Genomic DNA, 20,920 nt, shown 5'->3' on the forward strand with positions numbered 1-20,920 from the left:
CCCTCAATCTCTACAGGAGGTACTTTTGTGACAGAAATACCAACCTCGAGGAGAGGACCATGTGCCTCCACGCCCCCAGATCACATCAACAACGGCAGTTCCAAGTATGAGATATTGTGAAACTGGTCAGAGATGAGATCATGAAGATGAGATCAGTGCTTATGGAAATTACCCCTCAGGTGGCTGACCTCCAACATTCCCCATTAATATCAACAACTAGCACCATTCTTCCACTAGAGGCAGCCAGCCCAGAGAAGAGGCCACAGACGATCACTGTTTTGCAGTGAATTTCTTGAGCAGGTTTAGATAACACTGAGAATCCAAACCACTAGCTCTGCTCCCAAGAAAAAGTAAGGGAGAAATTCGGAACCTAGAGAGAACTCATATGTCTTCTCGTGGGAGTCTCCTGTGAGGTTTTCTTCCTCATCTTAAACCATCATGCATCATTGTGGATCCCTTAGCTGTTTGTCCTCCAAATCGTCCCAGTGTATTAAGCCTAATTTCCATTCCATAAACAAAACAGGGCCAGGCACAGTGGCTCATGCCTGTAATCCCAGCACTTTGGGAGGCCAAGGCGGGTGGATCACCTGAGGTCAGGAGTTGGAAATCAGCCTGGCTAATATGGTGAAGCCCCATCTCTACTAAAAATACAAAAATAGTCAGGTGTGGTGGCACACATCTGTAGTCCCAGCTACTTGGGAGGCTGAGGCAGGAGAATCACTTGAACCTGGGAGGCAGAGGTTGCAGTGAGCCGAGATCATACCACTGCACTCCAGAATAGACAACAGAGCAAGACTCCATCTCAAAAACAGGACACTGATGACTTGTCTATAATGTTTGTTGTTAATACAACAATTCAGCTTTCCAGTACAGTCATCTAAGTTGGAGACTTTACATCACAATAGACGAGAAAGGCAAAAACATAGCTCTCTCCAAAAGTTTATGAAGAAATAAGAGTATCACCTTTAAGATAATCATTTTAGGAACAGCTCTTGAGTTTGAAAAGTAATCATATGCTCAGAACTTTCATAGACTTCTGAAAATTGAAATGCAGAAGTCCAGAGGCTATTAGGATAAAAACCCATGAGCCCTTCATAAAGGGCCAGATAAGACACATCCTGTTCTGGGTTACAAATTTTCTTTGGAAGAGCCATGAATGTAAAATTTCAAACTTTATTATAATAAAGATAAAAACACTGTTCACAAACAAATGAAAAAGTAACATTCTAAATATAGTTTAACTTGATTTACCTTAAGTGTCAAAATTACATGTAAATAAAAGAAGTGAAGTTGGCTACTTGTGACTATTTCAAGAATTTTCTCTGGTAATAAGCTGATAAAAAAATTCTCTGTATTAAAAGAAATCATTATGAACTTGCTTACTTTCTATGACATGAAATGGAAAGTGAGAATATCACAGTTTTTTAAGCTATGGCCACTAGCCATACTTGTGACCAATGGCAACATCCGAATTCTGAAGCCTTCTTTCTCTTGTTTTTATTTCAATGGAGGAAATAAAATGTTTTCAATTAGACTTGGTTTTAGTCTCACTTTAAAAAGTTGAACTGCAAGCACTATGATTTAAATATCTGAGGAAAACAAATGGTTTAAATCTTCAATTAACAGGTTCAGGATTTCTAGTCCTTATCAAAAACAGTTTTCATGTTATGGTTCCATTTTCCTTTTTGACAGCAAAGACAATTCATTCAATGATGTAGCTGTTGTTTCCACCAACAAAATAATGGCTTAGGTTACAGAACTCCTGGGCCAAGCATGATTTAAGTAAAACAATGCGCTGTTCCATAAATGACATTTAAATAATATAACCATGACTCACACCGAAGCTACTTTAATTTCTTAAAATAATAAAAACAACTACGGTATATTTAAAGGACTTTGGCAAATGTGATGGCAAAAGAAAAAAGAGAGACTCTGAAATGAGACACTGATTTCATAATGAAAAGCATTATACCAAGAAGCTTTTGTCCAATACTTTGAAATATAATTTAGTTCAGCTTGTGAGATGATGTATTTTTGGGAGCTCCACTGTGCTGACTTTCATCAGCCACTTCACCAGCTCAAAGAGTAGCACGTGGAAATCACTGGTCACACTTCTTAGCTGCTAAGAGAATGCCAAGGCCAGGTAGACCCATTAGTGCCCAGAGATCATCATAGTACACTGTGGGGCGCTTCAGAGATCTTCTGGACCCAATATTCACATTAGGATGATGGACCTAAAGTCCAAAAAAGTTAATATTGATAATAAGTCATTCACTCATTCTGAATTTATTGAAGTGCCCACATAGCTATACAATGAAGGTCAAACATGGTCCCCACTGTCACAGAGCTCCCCCTCTAAATGCATGGACAGATGATGGACAGGATAATTTTAAATAATGTTAAGTAAAGAAATAAAATGGAGTAGTACAAATTAGAGTTACTAAGTGGTCAGGGAAGGCCACTCTGAGGCAAACATCAACTGAATGATGAAAAGGAGCAGCCATGGAAAGATCTAGGGGGAAAGCATGCCAGGAGAAGGAAGAGCAAGCGCCATGTCCCCAAAGCAGCACGGAGCTCAAAGTGTTCCAGACACAGCCAGCTCCAAATGAGGCTAAGGAGGGAGGCCAAGCCAGGTCACCCAAGACCCTGTAGGCTGAAGCTGGGAGCCCACTGCAGGATCATAAGCAAGCAAGTGACAAGATCTGACGTTTTCAAAGATCCCTTTTATATTATATGGAGAATGTACTGAAGGGAAGGGAACACAGAAAAAGACAGACTACTCAGGAAACCATTGGAGTAGTCCAGTGAGCAATCATGCTTGTATAGAACAATAAGCAATGGGATGGAGAGAAGTAGAAGAATTTCATATCGGTTTTTAGAGGGAGAATGGATAGCATTTATTTGCTGACATCAACCTCTAACTCCCTAGTTAGAGGCAACCAATTCTAATATAGCTGATATTCGTTGTGCACTTATTATGTGTTGAATAAAATGCTGACATATCTCACTGACTCCTCAAAACAAGGAGTTCTTTTATTATCCAAGTGGGTTCTTTTACTATCCCTGTCTTGCAGGTGAGAAAACCAAGCCTTGGAGAGACTAAGGACCTGGTCCAAGGTGGGACCCAGGATGCAAGCCTAGGTCTAACTGCCTCCAGCCAGTGCTATGCTCCAATCTACTTCCTCCCAAGAGGAGACTCGCCTACTTTACAGCTGTAGTGCTCAGCATTCTCAACACTTGGAAGGACTACTTGGCATTTAGAGAACGATACTTTTTTTGCACTCTGGCCACTGCACTTTCTAACAACCAACAGATGTGAGGAGGGATCTCAGGCAATCAGTAGAGACCCTCACTGGGTTACTTCGAAAAACTACAGTTTGGCCACATACCTGGCCAGGACTGACCTGAGGGACTAGCACTGCTTTGGGAAAACAACAGATACTGAGGATTTGGACCATTCATTTTGTAGGATGGCTGCTGACAGCGAAAGTATCTAAGACACCTACTGAAATTATTTTTAAGGAATGAGTTTTCACTGCTTACATGTTTCAAGCTATGTAAAATTTATTCTATCTTTTTAAAGCATTAATATTTCATTAGCCAAAGTTACAGCTCATAAAGCATATATAAATATGGAGTTATGTGGCATTTTCTAAAATATTTTACCTTATTGTATTAAAATATCCCAAAGAATATATACCAAATTATAAAGCACCAGTCTAATCCCTGTGTAGTTTCTACTTCAAACCAAACTAAATCTTGAATACAAATTGGAATCTTGTTTTCAAAAGGTACAAAGTTCAATCATGACAATTCCAAATAATTTTTACTTATCTCCTTAATTACAGCCATTATGCCAATGTGTAAAGATCTCATTTCTGGCGGAGCAAGATGGCAGAATAGGAACAGCTCCAGTCTCCAACTCCCAGCACGAGCGACACAGAAGACCGGTGATTTCTGCATTTTCAACTGAGGTACTGGGGTCATCTCACTAGGGAGTGCCGGACAATCCATGCTGGTCAGCTGCTGCAGCCCGACCAGCGAGAGCTGAAGCAGGGCGAGGCATCGCCTCACCTGGGAGGCGCAAAGGGGAAGGGAATCCCTTTTCCTAGCCAGGGGAACTGAGACACAAAACACCTGGAAAATCGGGTAACTCCCACCCCAATACTGCACTTTAAGCAAACGGGTGCACCAGGAGAATATATCACACACCTGGCCGGGAGGGTCCCACGGCCATGGAGCCTCCCTCATTGCTAACACAGCGGTCTGCGATCCAACCACAAGGCAGCAGCGAGGCTGGGGGAGGGGGCGGCGCCCGCCATTGCTGAGGCTTAAGTAGGTAAACAAAGCTGCTGGGAAGCTCGAACTGGGTGGAGCTCACAGCAGCTCAAGGAAACCTGCCTGTCTCTGTAGACTCCACCTCTGGGGACAGGGCACAGCTAAAAAACAACAGGGGAAGCAGCAGAGGCCTGTGCAGACCCAAACGACTCTGTCTGACAGCTTTGAAGGGAGCAGTGGATCTCCCAAAAGGGAGGGTGAGATCTGAGAATGGACAGACTGCCTGCTCAAGTGGGTCCCTGACCCCTGAGTAGCCTAACTGGGAGACATCCCCCACTAGGGGCAGTCTGACACCCCACACCTCACAGGGTGGAGTACACCCCTGAGAGGAAGCTTCCAAAGTAAGAATCAGACAGGTACACTCACTGTTCAGCAATATTCTATCCTCTGCAACCTCTGCTGCTGATACCCAGGCAAACAGGGTCTGGAGTGGACCTCAATCAATCTCCAACAGACCTACAGCTGAGGGTCCTGACTGTTAGAAGGAAAACTATCAAACAGGAAGGACACCTATACCAATACCCCATCAGTACGTCACCATCATCAAAGACCAGAGGCAGATAAAACCACAAAGATAGGGAAAAAGCAGGGCAGAAAAGCTGGAAATTCAAAAAATAAGAGTGCATCTCCCCCTGCAAGGGAGCGCAGCCCATTGCCAGCAATGGATCAAAGCTGGTCAGAGAATGACTTTGACGAGATGAGAGAAGAAGGCTTCAGTCCATCAACCTTCTCAGAGCTGAAGGAGGAATTACGTACCCAGCTAAAAGAAACTAAAAATCTTGAAAAAAGAGTGGAAGAATTGACAGCTAGACTAATTAATGCAGAGAAGGTCATAAACAAAATGACAGAGATGAAATCCATGACACGAGAAATACATGACAAATGCACAAGCTTCAGTAACAGACTTGATCAACTGGAAGAAAGAGTATCAGCGATGGAGGATCAAATGAATGAAATGAAGCGAGAAGAGAAACCAAAAGAAAAAAGAAGAAAAAGAAATGAACAAAGCCTGCAAGAAGTATGGGATTATGTAAAAAGACCAAATCTACATCTGATTGGGGTGCCTGAAAGTGAGGGGGAAAATGGAACCAAGTTGGAAAACACTCTTCAGGATATCATCCAGGAGAACTTCCCCAACCTAGTAGGGCAGGCCAACATTCAAATTCAGGAAATACAGAGAATGCCACAAAGATACTCCTCGAGAAGAGCAACTCCAAGACACATAATTGCCAGATTCACCAAAGTTGAAATGAAGGAAAAAATCTTAAGGGCAGCCAGAGAGAAAGGTCGGGTTACCCACAAAGGGAAGCCCATCAGACTAACAGATCTCTCGGCAGAAACTCTACAAGCCAGAAGAGAGTGGGGGCCAATATTCAACATTCTTAAAGAAAAGAATTTTAAACCCAGAATTTCATATCCAGCCAAACTAAGTTTCATAAGTGAAGGAGAAATAAAATCCTTTACAAATAAGTAAATGCTTAGAGATTTTGTCACCACCAGGCCTGCCTTACAAGAGACCCTGAAGGAAGCCCTAAACATGGAAAGGAACAACCGGCACCAGCCATTGCAAAAACATGCCAAAATGTAAAGACCATCGAGGCTAGGAAGAAACTGCATCAACTAACGAGGAAAATAACCAGTTAATATCATAATGGCAGGATCAAGTTCACACATAACAATATTAACCTTAAATGTAAATGGACTAAATGCTCCAATTAAAAGACACAGACTGGCAAACTGGATCAAGAGTCAAGACCCATCAGTCTGCTGTATTCAGGAGACCCATCTCACATGCAGAGACATACATAGGCTCAAAATAAAGGGATGGAGGAAGATCTACCAAGCAAATGGAGAACAAAAAAAGGCAGGGGTTGCAATCCTAGTCTCTGATAAAACAGACTTTAAACCATCAAAGATCAAAAGAGACAAAGAAGGCCATTACATAATGGTAAAGGGATCAATTCAACAGGAAGAGCTAACTATCCTAAATATATATGCACCCAATACAGGAGCACCCAGATTCATAAAGCAAGTCCTTAGAGACTTACAAAGAGACTTAGACTACCATACAATAATAATGGGAGACTTTAACACTCCACTGTCAACATTAGACAGATCAACGAGACAGAAAGTTAACAAGGATATCCAGGAATTGAACTCAGCTCTGCACCAAGCGGACCTAATAGACATCTATAGAACTCTCCACCCCAAGTCAACAGAATATACGTTCTTCTCAGCAACACATCGCACTTATTCCAAAATTGACCACATAATTGGAAGTAAAGCACTCCTCAGCAAATGTAAAAGAACAGAAATTATAACAAACTGTCTCTCAGACCACAGTGCAATCAAACTAGAACTCAGGACTAAGAAACTCAATCAGAACTGCTCAACTACATGGAAACTGAACAACCTGCTCCTGAATGACTACTGGGTACATAACGAAATGAAGGCAGAAATAAAGATGTTCTTTGAAACCAATGAGAACAAAGATACAACATACCAGAATCTCTGGGACACATTTAAAGCAGTGTGTAGTGGGAAATTTATAGCACTAAATGCCCACAAGAGAAAGCAGGAAAGATCTAAAATTGACACTCTAACATCACAATTAAAAGAACTAGAGAGGCAGGAGCAAACACATTCAAAAGCTAGCAGAAGGCAAGAAATAAGTAAGATCAGAGCAGAACTGAAGGAGATAGAGACACAAAAAACCCTCCAAAAAATCAATGAATCCAGGAGTTGGTTTTTTGAAAAGATCAACAAAATTGACAGACCACTAGCAAGACTAATAAAGAAGAAAAGAGAGAGGAATCAAATAGACGCAATAAAAAATGATAAAGGGGATATCACCACCGACCCCACAGAAATACAAACTACCATCAGAGAATACTATAAACACCTCTACGCAAATCAACTAGAAAATCTAGAAGAAATGGATAATTTCCTGGACACTTACACTCTTCCAAGACTAAACCAGGAAGAAGTTGAATCCCTGAATAGACCAATAGCAGGCTCTGAAATTGAGGCAATAATTAATAGCCTACCAACCAAAAAAAGTCCAGGACCAGATGGATTCACAGCTGAATTCTACCAGAGGTACAAGGAGGAGCTGGTACCATTCCTTCTGAAACTATTCTAATCAATAGAAAAAGAGGGAATCCTCCCTAACTCATTTTATGAGGCCAACATCATCCTGATACCAAAGCCTGGCAGACAGACAACAAAAAAAGAGAATTTTAGACCAATATCCCTGATGAACATCAACGCAAAAATCCTCAATAAAATACTGGCAAACCAGATTCAGCAGCACATCAAAAAGCTTATCCACCATGATCAAGTGGGCTTCATCCCTGGGATGCAAGGCTGGTTCAACATTCGCAAATCAATCAACGTAATCCAGCATATAAACAGAACCAAAGACAAGAACCACATGATTATCTCAATAGATGCAGAAAAGGCTTTTGACAAAATTCAACAGCCCTTCATGCTAAAAATGCTCAATAAATTCAGTATTGATGGAATGTACCTCAAAATAATAAGAGCTATTTATGACAAACCCACAGCTAATATCATACTGAATGGGCAAAAACTGGAAAAATTCCCTTTGAAAACTGGCACAAGACAGGGATGCCCTCTCTCACCACTAATATTCAACATAGTGTTGGAAGTTCTGGCTAGGGCAATCAGGCAAGAGAAAGAAATAAAGGGTATCCAGTTAGGAAAAGAAGAAGTCAAATTGTCCCTGTTTGCAGATGACATGATTGTATATTTAGAAAACCCCATCGTCTCAGCCCAAAATCTCCTTAAGCTGATAAGCAACTTCAGCAAAGTCTCAGGATACAAAATTAATGTGCAAAAATCACAAGCATTCTTATACACCAGTAACAGTCAAACAGAGAGCCAAATCAGGAATGAACTTCCATTCACAATTGCTTCAAAGAGAATAAAATACCTAGGAATCCAACTTACAAGGGATGTAAAGGACCTCTTCAAGGAGAACTACAAACCACTGCTCAGTGAAATCAAAGAGGACACAAACAAATGGAAGAACATACCATGCTCATGGATAAGAAGAATCAATATTGTGAAAATGGCCATACTGCCCAAGGTTATTTATAGATTCAATGCCATCCCCATCAAGCTACCAATGAGTTTCTTCACCGAATTGGAAAAAACGGCTTTAAAGTTCATATGGAACCAAAAAAGAGCCCGCATTGCCAAGAGAATCCTAAGTCAAAAGGACAAAGCTGGAGGCATCACGCTACCTGACTTCAAACTATACTACAAGGCTACAGTAACCAAAACAGCATGGTACTGGTACCAAAACAGAGATACAGACCAATGGAACAGAACAGAGTCCTCAGAAATAATACCACACATCTACAGCCATCTGATCTTTGACAAACCTGAGAGAAACAAGAAATGGGGAAAGGATTCCCTATTTAATAAATGGTGCTGGGAAAATTGGCTAGCCATAAGTAGAAAGCTGAAACTGGATCCTTTCTTTACTCCTTATACGAAGATTAATTCAAGATGGATTAGAGACTTAAATGTTAGACCTAATACCATAAAAACCCTAGAAGAAAACTATACCATTCAGGACATAGGCATGGGCAAGGACTTCATGTCTAAAACACCAAAAGCAACGGCAGCAAAAGCCAAAATTGACAAATGGGATCTCATTAAACTAAAGAGCTTCTGCACAGCAAAAGAAACTACCATCAGAGTGAACAGGAAACCTACAGAATGGGAGAAAATTTTTGCAATCTACTCATCTGACAAAGGGCTAATTTCCAGAATCTACAAAGAACTCAAACAAATATACAAGAAAAAAGCAAACAACCCCATCAAAAAGTGGGGAACGGATATGAACAGACATTTCTCAAAAGATGACATTCATACAGCCAACAGACACATGAAAACATGCTCATCATCACTGGCCATCAGAGAAATGCAAATCAAAACCACAATGAGATACCATCTCACACCATTTAGAATGGCAATCATTAAAAAGTCAGGAAACAACAGGTGTTGGAGAGGATGTGGAGAAATAGGAACACTTTTACACTGTTGGTGGGATTGTAAACTGGTTCAACCATTATGGAAAACAGTATGGCGATTCCTCAAGGATCTAGAACTAGATGTACCACATGACCCAGCCATCCCACTACTGGGTATATACCCAAAGGATTATAAATCATGCTGCTATAAAGACACATGCACACGTATGTTTATTGCGGCACTATTCACAATAGCAAAGACTTGGAATCAACCCAAATGTCCATCAGTGACAGACTGGATTAAGAAAATGTGGCACATATACACCATGGAATACTATGCAGCCTTAAAAAAGGATGAGTTTGCGCCCTTTGTAGGGACATGGATGCAGCTGGAAACCATCATTCTTAGCAAACTATCACAAGAAGAGAAAACCAAACACCGCATGTTCTCACTCATAGGTGGGAACTGAACAATGAGATCACTTGGACTAGGGAAGGGGAACATCACACACCAGGGCCTATCATGGGGAGGGGGCAGGGGGGAGGGATTGCATTGGGAGTTATACCTGATATAAATGATGAATTGATGGGTGCTGACGAGTTGATGGGTGCAGCACACCAACATGGCACAAGTATACATATGTAACAAACCTGCACGTTATGCACATGTACCCTAGAACTTAAAGTATAATAAAAAATAAAATAAAATAAAATAAAAGATCTCATTTGTTTTTAGCATGGCACACAATATACCACAGAGACCAGTTGGTACCACTTAAATTTAATTATAATAAAGTTTGAAAAAGGTTATTCCTGTATGTATATATTTAAAACATGACCAACCCACAAACGTGTATAAACAAGGATAATTTTACATGGGCAACTCTATACAGGAAATTCCAACTGCTGGAGCTCTACAAATTTCCCAGAGGACCTAACCACCTGCTGCGTTTCAGGGCTGGTCACAGTGCCTGCAGGGTCTGGCCCTAATCTAAGAGAAAATATACCACTATGTCCTTCCCCACATCAGAACTCAGGCCACACTCAGCCCTGATTCTAAACACTGGTCTCCCTTGGTTTGTGGTCTCATACACTGCATTGTTCCTGACCCACAACCCCTTGACTCCCACTCAGCCTTTGTCTATGCCATCCTATCCCAGGGAGATCTTCAGACACTGACTCTAGCTCATCTACTTAAACCCAACACCTTATAGCTTACTTTAGTCTAATCTGACACTCCATATTCTAACCTTCGGTGCCTCCTTCCCTACAGGATCGCATGTTCCTCCCTTACTATTTTATCAAAACCTCCAGTGAGACTTCTTACACAGTGGTGATACTCAAGCATCCCGTCCCGATTCCTGGTCCTTTCCGTCATATCCCATTGCTTCTAAAAACCCGAGAACATTGCAAATCAGAATTACCCCATAGTGTTCTGAGGAACAAGGTAGACGGTGGAGCCAGGCCACCATGGGTAAATTATTTAACCTCTCTGTACCTCAATTTCCTCATCTATAAAATGGAAATAATAATAGTACACCTACTCCTAGAGTTTTTGTGAGAATTAAATGAAACATGCATAAAACATTTAAACAGACTTAGTTGCTATTACTGTCATTACATAGAACTAGTTTAGAATTTAAAAATCTCTACACAATAAGGGAAACTGGAAGAAAAGCTCATATTAAAATGGTGTCTTTACCGAGTTTTCTAATTCTTCTGTGGAAAAATTAGCAATCAATTAATAGCTTGCCTCTACTTTTCATTTAATCCATTTGTTATAAAAAACAAAAACTAAAAAAAATAGGAGCTGGAAAGTGTGGAACTACATTTTTCTTAGATTATAGTGAATCCTCATTTTTAATCAGTTTGTGTGAGCCCTTCTAATCCTCATGAATTTGATGGACAGGATATATCATACAAATTGTGCAGAGAGAAATAGCCAGAGAGTTTGTGCTAGAGGTCCACTAATAAGGAAATGAAAAACTGAGACTGTAATTTTTGGTTGGCTTTCGGAGTATTTCAGAAAATCAAATTTACTTTACTATTATCATTAAACGTGTCTCACATCTCTTTGTTTCCTCCTAGGTATGGATGTCAAGAGCATAGGCTCAGAGTCCAAATCCCAGCTCTATATGACTATATGACCCTGGACAAGTTAACTAACTTTTCCACACCTCAGCTTCCTCATCTGCAAAAAAAACAGGATCATGCTAATACTAATGGTGAGCCTTCAATGAGGTATGAGATGTAAAGTGCTTAGAACACTGCCTGCCACACAGGACACACTCAACTCATGTCAACTGCTATTATTAACAAGTTGCCAAAACAAAGGATCTGGGTGCCTGTGAACAGTTGCCACCTTTTAAGGATTCAGGATACAGTCTTCACTAGCATGGTATTTCCTCAGGGTCCAGCAGGTCCTCTTCATACAAACATTTCTCCCCTAACCCTCATCTGCCTGACATTTTAAATGCACCGAGAAGGTCCCCACCACACAGCACTGCATCTATTTACATACAAACCATCTTCTCCACTGAGCAGCGAATTCCTTAAGAAGACAGGCCCTGGCTCCCTCTGTTTTTTTGGCACAAGAACTGATCCTAGCACTAAGAAACACTCCACAAATGTGTAAATAATGAATGAATGAGTATTCCTCTAGATTTTTAAGGAGTTTTGAATTTCAGATTCCTTAGTATAATACAAGTCCCCTCCAGAAACTAACTCTTAAGCCATTACTAACAAACATCTTAGCAGCAGTGAGTGAATAGTTAGCTAAAGGAAGAACAGTAATAGCTTTCCATTGTTTGCACTTCCTGCACATGTCAACACCGTGTAGCCCATCACTTACCTAAGACAAAATCCACCTATTTTGAAATATGGTCTAGAATGAACTCTACCTGAAAAAAAAAAGACAAATTTTTTTCTACGAACAAATGTAGGTCTCTAAAATGCTTACCTTGCCTCATAAATGAAAGAGCTTTTTCTTTCAAATTATCTGTCAGTTGTTTCTTTTTAGTCAGATAATCCAAAATGTAAATATTTGGAGCAAAATGTATCATGTTCTGTTCACCACAGCCATAAGGCATTCGAATCAATGAGGCTAAGCCATTGATGGAAGGACCGAGAACATCTCCTGTAAGCACAAGACATGCAATTCATTCAGTAAATACTCAGTAACAACTACCTGCTGGTGGCAAAGAGACTTCCCCTGAGAACAGAAGGCCTCTGTCATTGAAGCAATATGAATATTCCACTGCTTGGAACACAGTTGAAACTTTACATCAAGCTTTTAGAAGACTGTTCAAAAAAAAACAATGCTCTGGTACTGAACTTGTAGGTCGTGTGATGAAAGATGACATTTTTAGCTCAGTTAAGCATATGGTAAGCAAAAAAAATTTTTTTTTTAATTTTAAAAATGTACAGAATTGATCAGTAAGACACCATCACTCATACAGGAAAGAAACGTTTTATTAGTATTCTTCACGCAAACAAAATTTTATTCTTATTTCTTACTAATACACCACAAGCACTTCAGAAATAATTTTTAAAAAAACAATGAGGATTGTAGTGTTTTCCAATGTGTTCTATTTAGCAACAACAAATACAAGTATTTCAATTAATCTCAGGATCAAAAGGACTAGGAATATTCTTCAAAGTTAGTAATCTAAAATTAAACAAAATACATGCTTTAAAAACCCTCTACCCACATCCTAACACCACAACTCAGGGAAAATAGTAAAAATTCAGAAATATGAAGACTGAGTTCTAATTTTGGCCCTGCCATTGTTAAGCTGTACAGATAACAGTATCTTTCCATGTTGTTTATTCTGAAAACTTATACCATGCCAAGTCCAAATACCTAGTGAAAATGTGATCCTAAAAATTTGAAAAAAAAAAGGGAAAAGAACCTGTTTCATATGAATAGGCTGAAGCTGTGCCAGTGTAGCTTAAATTTTAGATGTGAATACAAGGAAAAAAATAGAGATTATATTATTACCACTGCAGGCTATGTATTTAATATTCAAAGTGAACATAGACTATCAAAGTTCAAAGAAGGAAACTAAAATTCATACATTCTGGGATACAAACTAGGCCTTTAAAACAACATGCAAAAATAAAACTTGAAAATCCATTCTTTATATCAAGCATAAAAATTAAGCCTCAGGGTATTTCCATGACCACATATAGAATCATTCCTATGTAAGGAGTGATGGAGTATATTTAAAAAGCCAGGCTCCTTCCCTCTGTGTATATGTGTGCGTGTGTGCATGTGTGTGTGTGTGTATGTGTAGTCCATTTCCCAGCATCCCAACACTGTGTGAGATGCTTAAAAATAATTTATTCCCCTAAATAGAGAGCTTATTTAATTCCTTTTAAGAATTGGCCAGGCACAGAGATGCATGCCTGTAGTCCCAGCTATGCAAGGGGCTGATGCAGGAGGACTGCATGAGCTCAGAAGTTCAAGTCCAGCCTGGGGCACACATAGCTAAACTCTGTCTCTTCCAAAAAAAAAATAGATAGATAGATAGATAGATAGATACACACACACATACATATGTGTGTCTATATATGCCTCCAAAGAAAGTCCTCTGCCTACGGATTGGTTGTTTGGGTTATAATAAAAAAGCATTACACCTGCCAGTGAAAATATAAAAGAACTGTAAAAACATGTTTTAGGTCCTAACACCTTAAAGACCTCACAAACAAGCTGGGCGTGGTGGCTCACGCCTGTAATCCCAGCACTTTGGGAGGCCAAGGCGGGTGGATCACCTGAGGTCAGGAGTTTGAGACAAGCCTGGCTAACAGAGTGAAACCCCATCTCTACTGAAAATACAAAAAATCAGCAGGGAGTGGTGGCAGGTACCTGTAGTCCCAGCTACTCGGGAGGCTAAGGCAGGAGAATAGTGTGAACCCGGGAGGCGGAGCTTGCAGTGAGCAGAGATCTTGCCACTGCACTCCAGCCTGGGCGACAGAGCGAGACTCCATCTCAAAAAAAAAAAAGGAAAGAAAGACCTAACAAACTATTGGACGTCATTAATTAAAATGTTGTCTTCAGTTATTTGTAAAGCACAACTATATAAACAAACCATTCATGAGGGTTAATTTTGTGTGTCAACTTCAGTGGGCCGAGGGATGCCTAGATTAAGCATTGTTTCTGAGTGTCTGTGAGGGTGTTTCTAGATGACACTAGCATTTGAATTAGTGTACTGGGTCCAGCAGATTATCCTCCCCAGTGTGTGTGGGCACCATCCAATCCACTGAGAGCCTGAATAGACAAAAGCTTGAGGAAGGAGGAATTCACCTTTTTTTCCTGCCTCACTACTTGAGCTGAGACATCTCATCTCAACTTCTCCTAGGATTGGGAATTACATCATCAGTTCCCCTGGTTCACAGGCCTGTGGACTCGGAGTGAATCATACTACCAGCTTTCCTGGGTCTCCAGCTTGCAAAAGCAGATCATGGGACCTCTCAGCCTACATAATTGCACAAGCTAATTCCTCATAATAAACCTCCTTTTATATATAAGTATCTCCTATTGGTTCTGCTTCTCTGGAGAACCCTGACTAATAACACCAATTGTATAGACACCATGTTTAATTAAAAAATACTTTTAGGCCGGGCACAATGGCTCATGCCTGTAATCCCAGCACTTTGGGAGGCCGAGGCAGGTGGGTCACCTGAGGTGAGGGGTTTGAGACCAGCCTGGACAAGATGGTAAAATCCGTCTCTAATGAAAATACAAAAAATTAGCTGGGCATGGTGGCACACACCTGTAGTCCCAGCTTCGTGGGAGGCTGAGGTATAAGAATTGCTTGAACCCAGGAGGCAGTGGTTGCAGTGAACTGAGATAACACCACTGCACTCCAGCCTGGGCTACAGAGAAAGACTCCATCTCAAAAAAAAAAAAAAAAAAAGTACTTTTAGCACGGTAAATATAGTTAATAACAAGAGTATTGTACATTTCCAAACTGCTAAGAAAGGCCGAGTGCCATGGCTCACACCTGTAATCCCAGCACTTTAGGAGGCCAAGGACAGTGGATCACCTGAGGTCAGGGGTTTGAGACCAGCCTGGCCAACATGGCGAAAGCCCATCTCTACCAAAAATACAAAAACTAGCTGGGCGTGGTGGCAAGCACCTGTAATTCCAGCTACTCAGGAGGCTGAGGCAGGAGACTCGCTTGAACCCCAAGAGGCAGAGGTTGCAGTAAGCCAAGATCCCCCCACTGCACTCTAGCCTGGGACACAGAGAGAGACTCTATCAAAATAAATAAATAAATAAAGCCCAGGCGTGGTGGCTCACGCCTGTAATCCCAGCACTCTGGGAGGCCAAGGCAGGTGCATCATGAGGTCAGGAGATCAAGACCATCCTGACTAATACACTAAAACCCCATCTCTACTAAAAAATACAAAAAAAATTAGCCAGTCGTGGTGCGGATGCCTATAGTCCCAGCTACTCAGGAGGCTGAGGCAGGAGAATGGCACGAACCTGGGACGCAGAGGTTGCAGTGAGCCAAGATCGCGCCACTGCACTCCAGTCTGGGCGACAGAGTGAGACTCCATCTCAAAAATAAAATAAAATAAATAAATAAATAATGCTCAGAGAGCAAATTTCAAATGTTCTCCCCACCACCAAAAAAAACAGTTAAGTATTTGAGGTGATGAGTACGTCAACCAGCTTGATTTAGTTATTCCACATTGCATTCATAAATCATAATACCACTTTGTATCCCATAAATTTATACAATTATAAATTGCCAATTTTTGAAAAGTACTATTATGTTACGGAAAGTAACTAGGAGAGGTGACCGAAGTCAGTGAGTAACTTTCTACTGTAAAGGTTACTCATATCCTGCACAGAGAACTGCTCTAGGCAGTAGTACTCAACCTTTGGTTATCAGAATCACTTGTGAAAGCTTTTTAAGATATATATGACCAAGCCATAGCCCAAGCAATTCTGACTTAGTAGGTCTAGAGTAGAGCTTAGACATTTCTGAATTTACAGAGCTCCTTAGAAGATTCTGATATTCACCAGTGGTGGAGAGCCGCAGAAGCCAGAAGCTCTGCTCTTAGGAATGACCCCTCCCTCCAGTCACAGTAGAGTGAGGCCTTGCTACTCAAAGTGTGGTCTACAAGCCAAAAGTATCACCAACACCTAGGAGCTTGTTTGAAATGCAGATTCCCAGGCCCCACCCCAGACCTAGTAAACCAGACTCCCAGGTGATTCTTATGCACATTGATGACTGAGAACTGTTTTAGGATACATGATTTGCTAGCCTTCATATTATAATCAGTTGTTGGGCCCAATTTAAAACTTTTGTCATCTCTTCTTATTAGGACTCAATAAGAAAATACATCTATAATTACAGGAACAACATATATGATCGTATACAATTAAATCAATCAATGGTGATATACTCTATTCTTACCAATTGCAGTGATCTGAACTCTTTCACTGCCAGTCACTGTATTAGGAGGAAATGAGAAACTCAAAGTTTTCAGGGTACTCTGTAGCCTATTGTCAGTCAAATCTAATAAGATGGACTGTGAATATGATTTTTCTATTCCTTCAGCCTGTTGAAAAAAATGAACACAATCAACATGGTCTCTACTGACATATTTACAGAGAACTATACACAGATATGAACACAAACATCTGACCTGTTATGTCTAAGGTTTATGTATGGCTAGATAAGCACCTATCATTTCTTCTTTTGTTTTCTTTAAATTAGATATTTTATTAAAACAAGTAACACATTCATTTCACAGAATGAGTTTTCTTGTTAGTTTGTATTATAATAAATTACCATAACTTTGATTAATTTTTCCTACTTTTACATTTTCTCACTAAGTACAGTACACTTCATTAACTGAAATGTTTTTCAATAGGCTTTACACTTAATAGGCACCATTTCCATGGAACTGAATTAAATCTGATGACACAGTGCCTACCATTTTGTTAATCTTACTTCAAATCTGTTAGTAAGTTCTAGTTAAATTAGATAAGGCATCTCATGGACTGGCCTTGAAAATGACAAAGAAGTACTTGGGGAAGGCCGAGGTGGATAGATCGAAGATCAGGAGTTTGAGACCAGCCTGGCCAACATGGTGAAACTCCATCTACACTAAAAATACAAAAATTAGTTGGGCATGGTGGCAGGCGCCTGTAATCCCAGTTACTTGGGAGGCTGAGGCAGGAGAATCGCTTGAACCCAGGATGTGGTGGTTGCAGTAAGCCAAGATCACGCCACTGCACTCCAGCCTGGACAACAGAACGAGATGCAGTTCCTTTATTGAAAAGAGGATGGAAAGTTTGGAAAGGAAAAATGAAACAAAAATGCGTAAGCATGGAGATGACTACTTCTTAAATGCTGAAGGAGCCCTGAATACTTTTCAGAGACTTTAACATTAAGAAGAACATCAACTGCGAAACCAAAGGCAGCAGAAACCTCTGCAGACTTAAATGTCCCTATCTAACAGCTTTGAAGAGAGTAGTGGTTCTCCCAGCAAGGAGTTTGAGATCTGAGAATGGACAGACTGCCTCCTCAAGTGGGTCCCTGACCCCTGAGTAGCCTAACTGGAAGGCACCCCCCAGTAGCGGCAGACTGACACCTCACACGGCCTGGTACCCCTCTGACGCGAAGCTTCCAGAGGAATGATAAGGCAGAAACATTTGCTGTTCAGCAATATTCACTCTTCTGCAGTCTCCACTGCTGATACCCAGGCAAACAGGGTCTGGAGTCGACCTCCAGCAAACTCCAACAGACCTGCAGCTGAGGGTCCCGACTGTTAGAAGGAAAACTAACAGAAAGGACATCCACACCAAAACCCCATCTGTACATCTCCATCATCAAAGACCAAAGGTAGATAAAACCACAAATATGGGGAAAAAACAGAGCAGAAAAGCTGAAAATTCTAAAAATCAGAGCCCCTCTCCCCCTCCAAAGGAAAGCAGCTCCTCACCAGCAATGGAACAAAGCTGGACAGAGAATGACATTGACGAGTTGAGAGAAGAAGGCTTTAGACGATCAAACTTCTCCAAGCAAAAGGAGGAAGTTCAATCCCATCGCAAAGAAGCTAAAAACCTTGAAAAAAGATTAGACGAATGGCTAACTAGAATAACCAATGTAGAGAAGTCCTTAAATGACCTGATGGAGCTGAAAACCATGGCACGAGAACTACATGACGAACACACAAGCTTCAGCAGCCGATTCAATCAACTGGAAGAAAGGGTATCAGTGATTGAAGATCAAATGAATGAAATGAAGTGAGAAAGAAGTTTAGAGAAAAAAGAGTAAAAAGAAATGAACAAAACCTACAAGAAATATGGGACTATGTGAAAAGACCAAATCTGTGTCTGATTGGTGTACCTAAAAGTGACGGGAAGAATAGAACCAAATTGTTAAAACTCTGCAAGATAATATCCAGGAGAACTTCCCTAACCTAGCAAGGCAGACCAACATTCAAATTCAGGAAATACAGAGAACGCCACAAAGATACTCCTCGAGAAGAGCAACTCCAAGACACATAATCGTCAGATTCACCAAAGTTGAAATGAAGGAACAAATGTTAAGCATAGGCAGAGAGAAAGGTTGGATTACTCACAAAGGGAAGCCCATCGGACTAACAGTGGATCTCTCAGCAGAAACTCTACAAGCCAGAAGAGAGTGGGGGCCAATATTCAACATCCTTAAAGAAAAGATGTTTCAACACAGAATTTCATATCCTGCCAAATTAAGCGAAGGAGAAATAAAATCCTTGACAGACAAGCAAATGCTGAGAGATTCTGTCACCACCAGGCCTGCCCTACAAGAGCTCCTGAAGGAAGCACTAAACATGGAAAGGAACAATTGGTACCAGCCACTGCAAAAACATGTCAAATTTAAAGACCATCGATGCTAGGAAGAAACTGGATCAATGAATGAGCAAAATAACCAGCTAACATCATAATGGCAGTATCAAATTCACACATAACAATATTAACCTTAAATGTAAATGGACTAAATGCTCCAATTAAAAGACACAGACTGGCAGATTGGAGAAAGAGTCAAGACCCATCAGGGTGCTGTATTCAGGAGACCCATCTCAAGTGCAGAGACACACATAGGCTCAAAATAAAGGGATGGAAGAAGATCTACCAAGCAAATGGAAAACAAAAAAAGGCAGGGGTTGCAACCCTAGTCTCTGATAAAGTAGACTTTAAAACAACAAAGATCAAAAGAGACAAAGAAGGCCATTACATAATGGTAAAGGGATCAAGTCAACAAGAAGAGCTAACTATCCTAAATATATATGCACCCAAAACAGGAGCATATAGATTCATAAAGCAAGTCCTTAGAGACTTACAAAGAGACTTAGACTCCCACACAATAATAATGGGAGACTTTAACACCCCACTGTTGACATTAGACAGACCAACGAGACAGAAAGTTAACAAGGATATCCAGGAATTGAACTCAGCTCTGCACCAAGCAGACCTAATAGGCATCAACAGAACTCTCCACCTCAAATCAACAGAATATGCATTCTTCTCAGCACCACATCGCACTTATTACAAAACTGACCACATAGTTGGAAGTAAAGTACTCCTCAGCAAATGTAAAAGAACAGAAATTATAACAGGCTCTCAGACCACAGTGCAATCAAACTAGAACTCAGATTAAGAAACTCACTCAAAACCGCTCAACTACATGGAAACTGAACAACCTGCTCCTGAATGACTACTGGGTACATAACGAAATGAAGGCAGAAATAAAGACATTCTTTGAAACCAATCAGAACAAAAACATGACATACCAGAATCTCTGGGACACATTTAAAGCAGTCTGTAGAGGGAAATTTATAGCACTAAATGCCCACAAGAGAAAGCTGGAAAGATCTAAAATTGACACCCTAACATCACAATTAAAAGAACTAGAGAAACAAGAGCAAACACATTCAAAAGGTAGCAGAAGGCAAGAAATAACTAAGATCAGAGCAGAACTGAAAAGATAGAGACACAAAAAACCCTTCAAAAACTCAATGAATCCAGGGGCTGGTTTTTTGAAAAGATCAACAAAATTGGCAGACTGCTAGCAAGACTAATAAAGAAGAAAAGAGAGAAGAATCAAATAGACTCAATAAAAAATGACAAAGGGGATATCACCACTGATCCCACAGAAATACAAACTACCATCAGATCATACTATAAACACCTCTATGCAAATAAACTAGAAAATCTAGAAGAAATGGATAAATTCCTGGACACTTACACCCTCCCAAGACTAAACCAGGGAGAAGTTCAATCCCTGAATAGACCAATAACAGGTTCTGAAATTGAGGCAGTAATTAATAGCCTGCCAACCAAAAAAAGTCCAGGACCAGACACATTCACAATCGATTTCTACCAGAGGTACAAGGAGGAGCTGGCACCATTCCTTCTGAAACTATTCCAAACAATAGGAAAAGAAGGAATCCTCCCCCAACTCATTTTATGAGGCCAGCATCATCCTGATACCATAGCTGGCAAAGACACAACAATAAAAGAGAATTTTAGACCAATATCCCTGATGAACATCGATGCAAAAATCCTCAATAAA

General features: G+C 40.5%; 1 protein-coding gene across 1 annotated transcript in view; it reads right to left on the reverse strand.

The window, feature by feature from the left end:
• CD109 (CD109 molecule) overlaps window positions 1–20,920 on the reverse strand; it is a 146,035-nt gene that overhangs the window by 22,978 nt on the left and 102,137 nt on the right. Inside the window, exons 23-24 of the mRNA XM_023219253.2 lie at window positions 16,772–16,916; window positions 12,301–12,477 (exon numbers count right to left, since the gene is read on the reverse strand). Of these exons, the coding sequence (XP_023075021.1) occupies window positions 12,301–12,477; window positions 16,772–16,916 (322 nt within the window). The remainder of the gene's footprint in view (window positions 1–12,300; window positions 12,478–16,771; window positions 16,917–20,920) is intronic.

This window comes from Piliocolobus tephrosceles, chromosome 5, assembly GCF_002776525.5.
Source record: "Piliocolobus tephrosceles isolate RC106 chromosome 5, ASM277652v3, whole genome shotgun sequence".
Classification (NCBI taxonomy): domain Eukaryota; kingdom Metazoa; phylum Chordata; class Mammalia; order Primates; family Cercopithecidae; genus Piliocolobus; species Piliocolobus tephrosceles.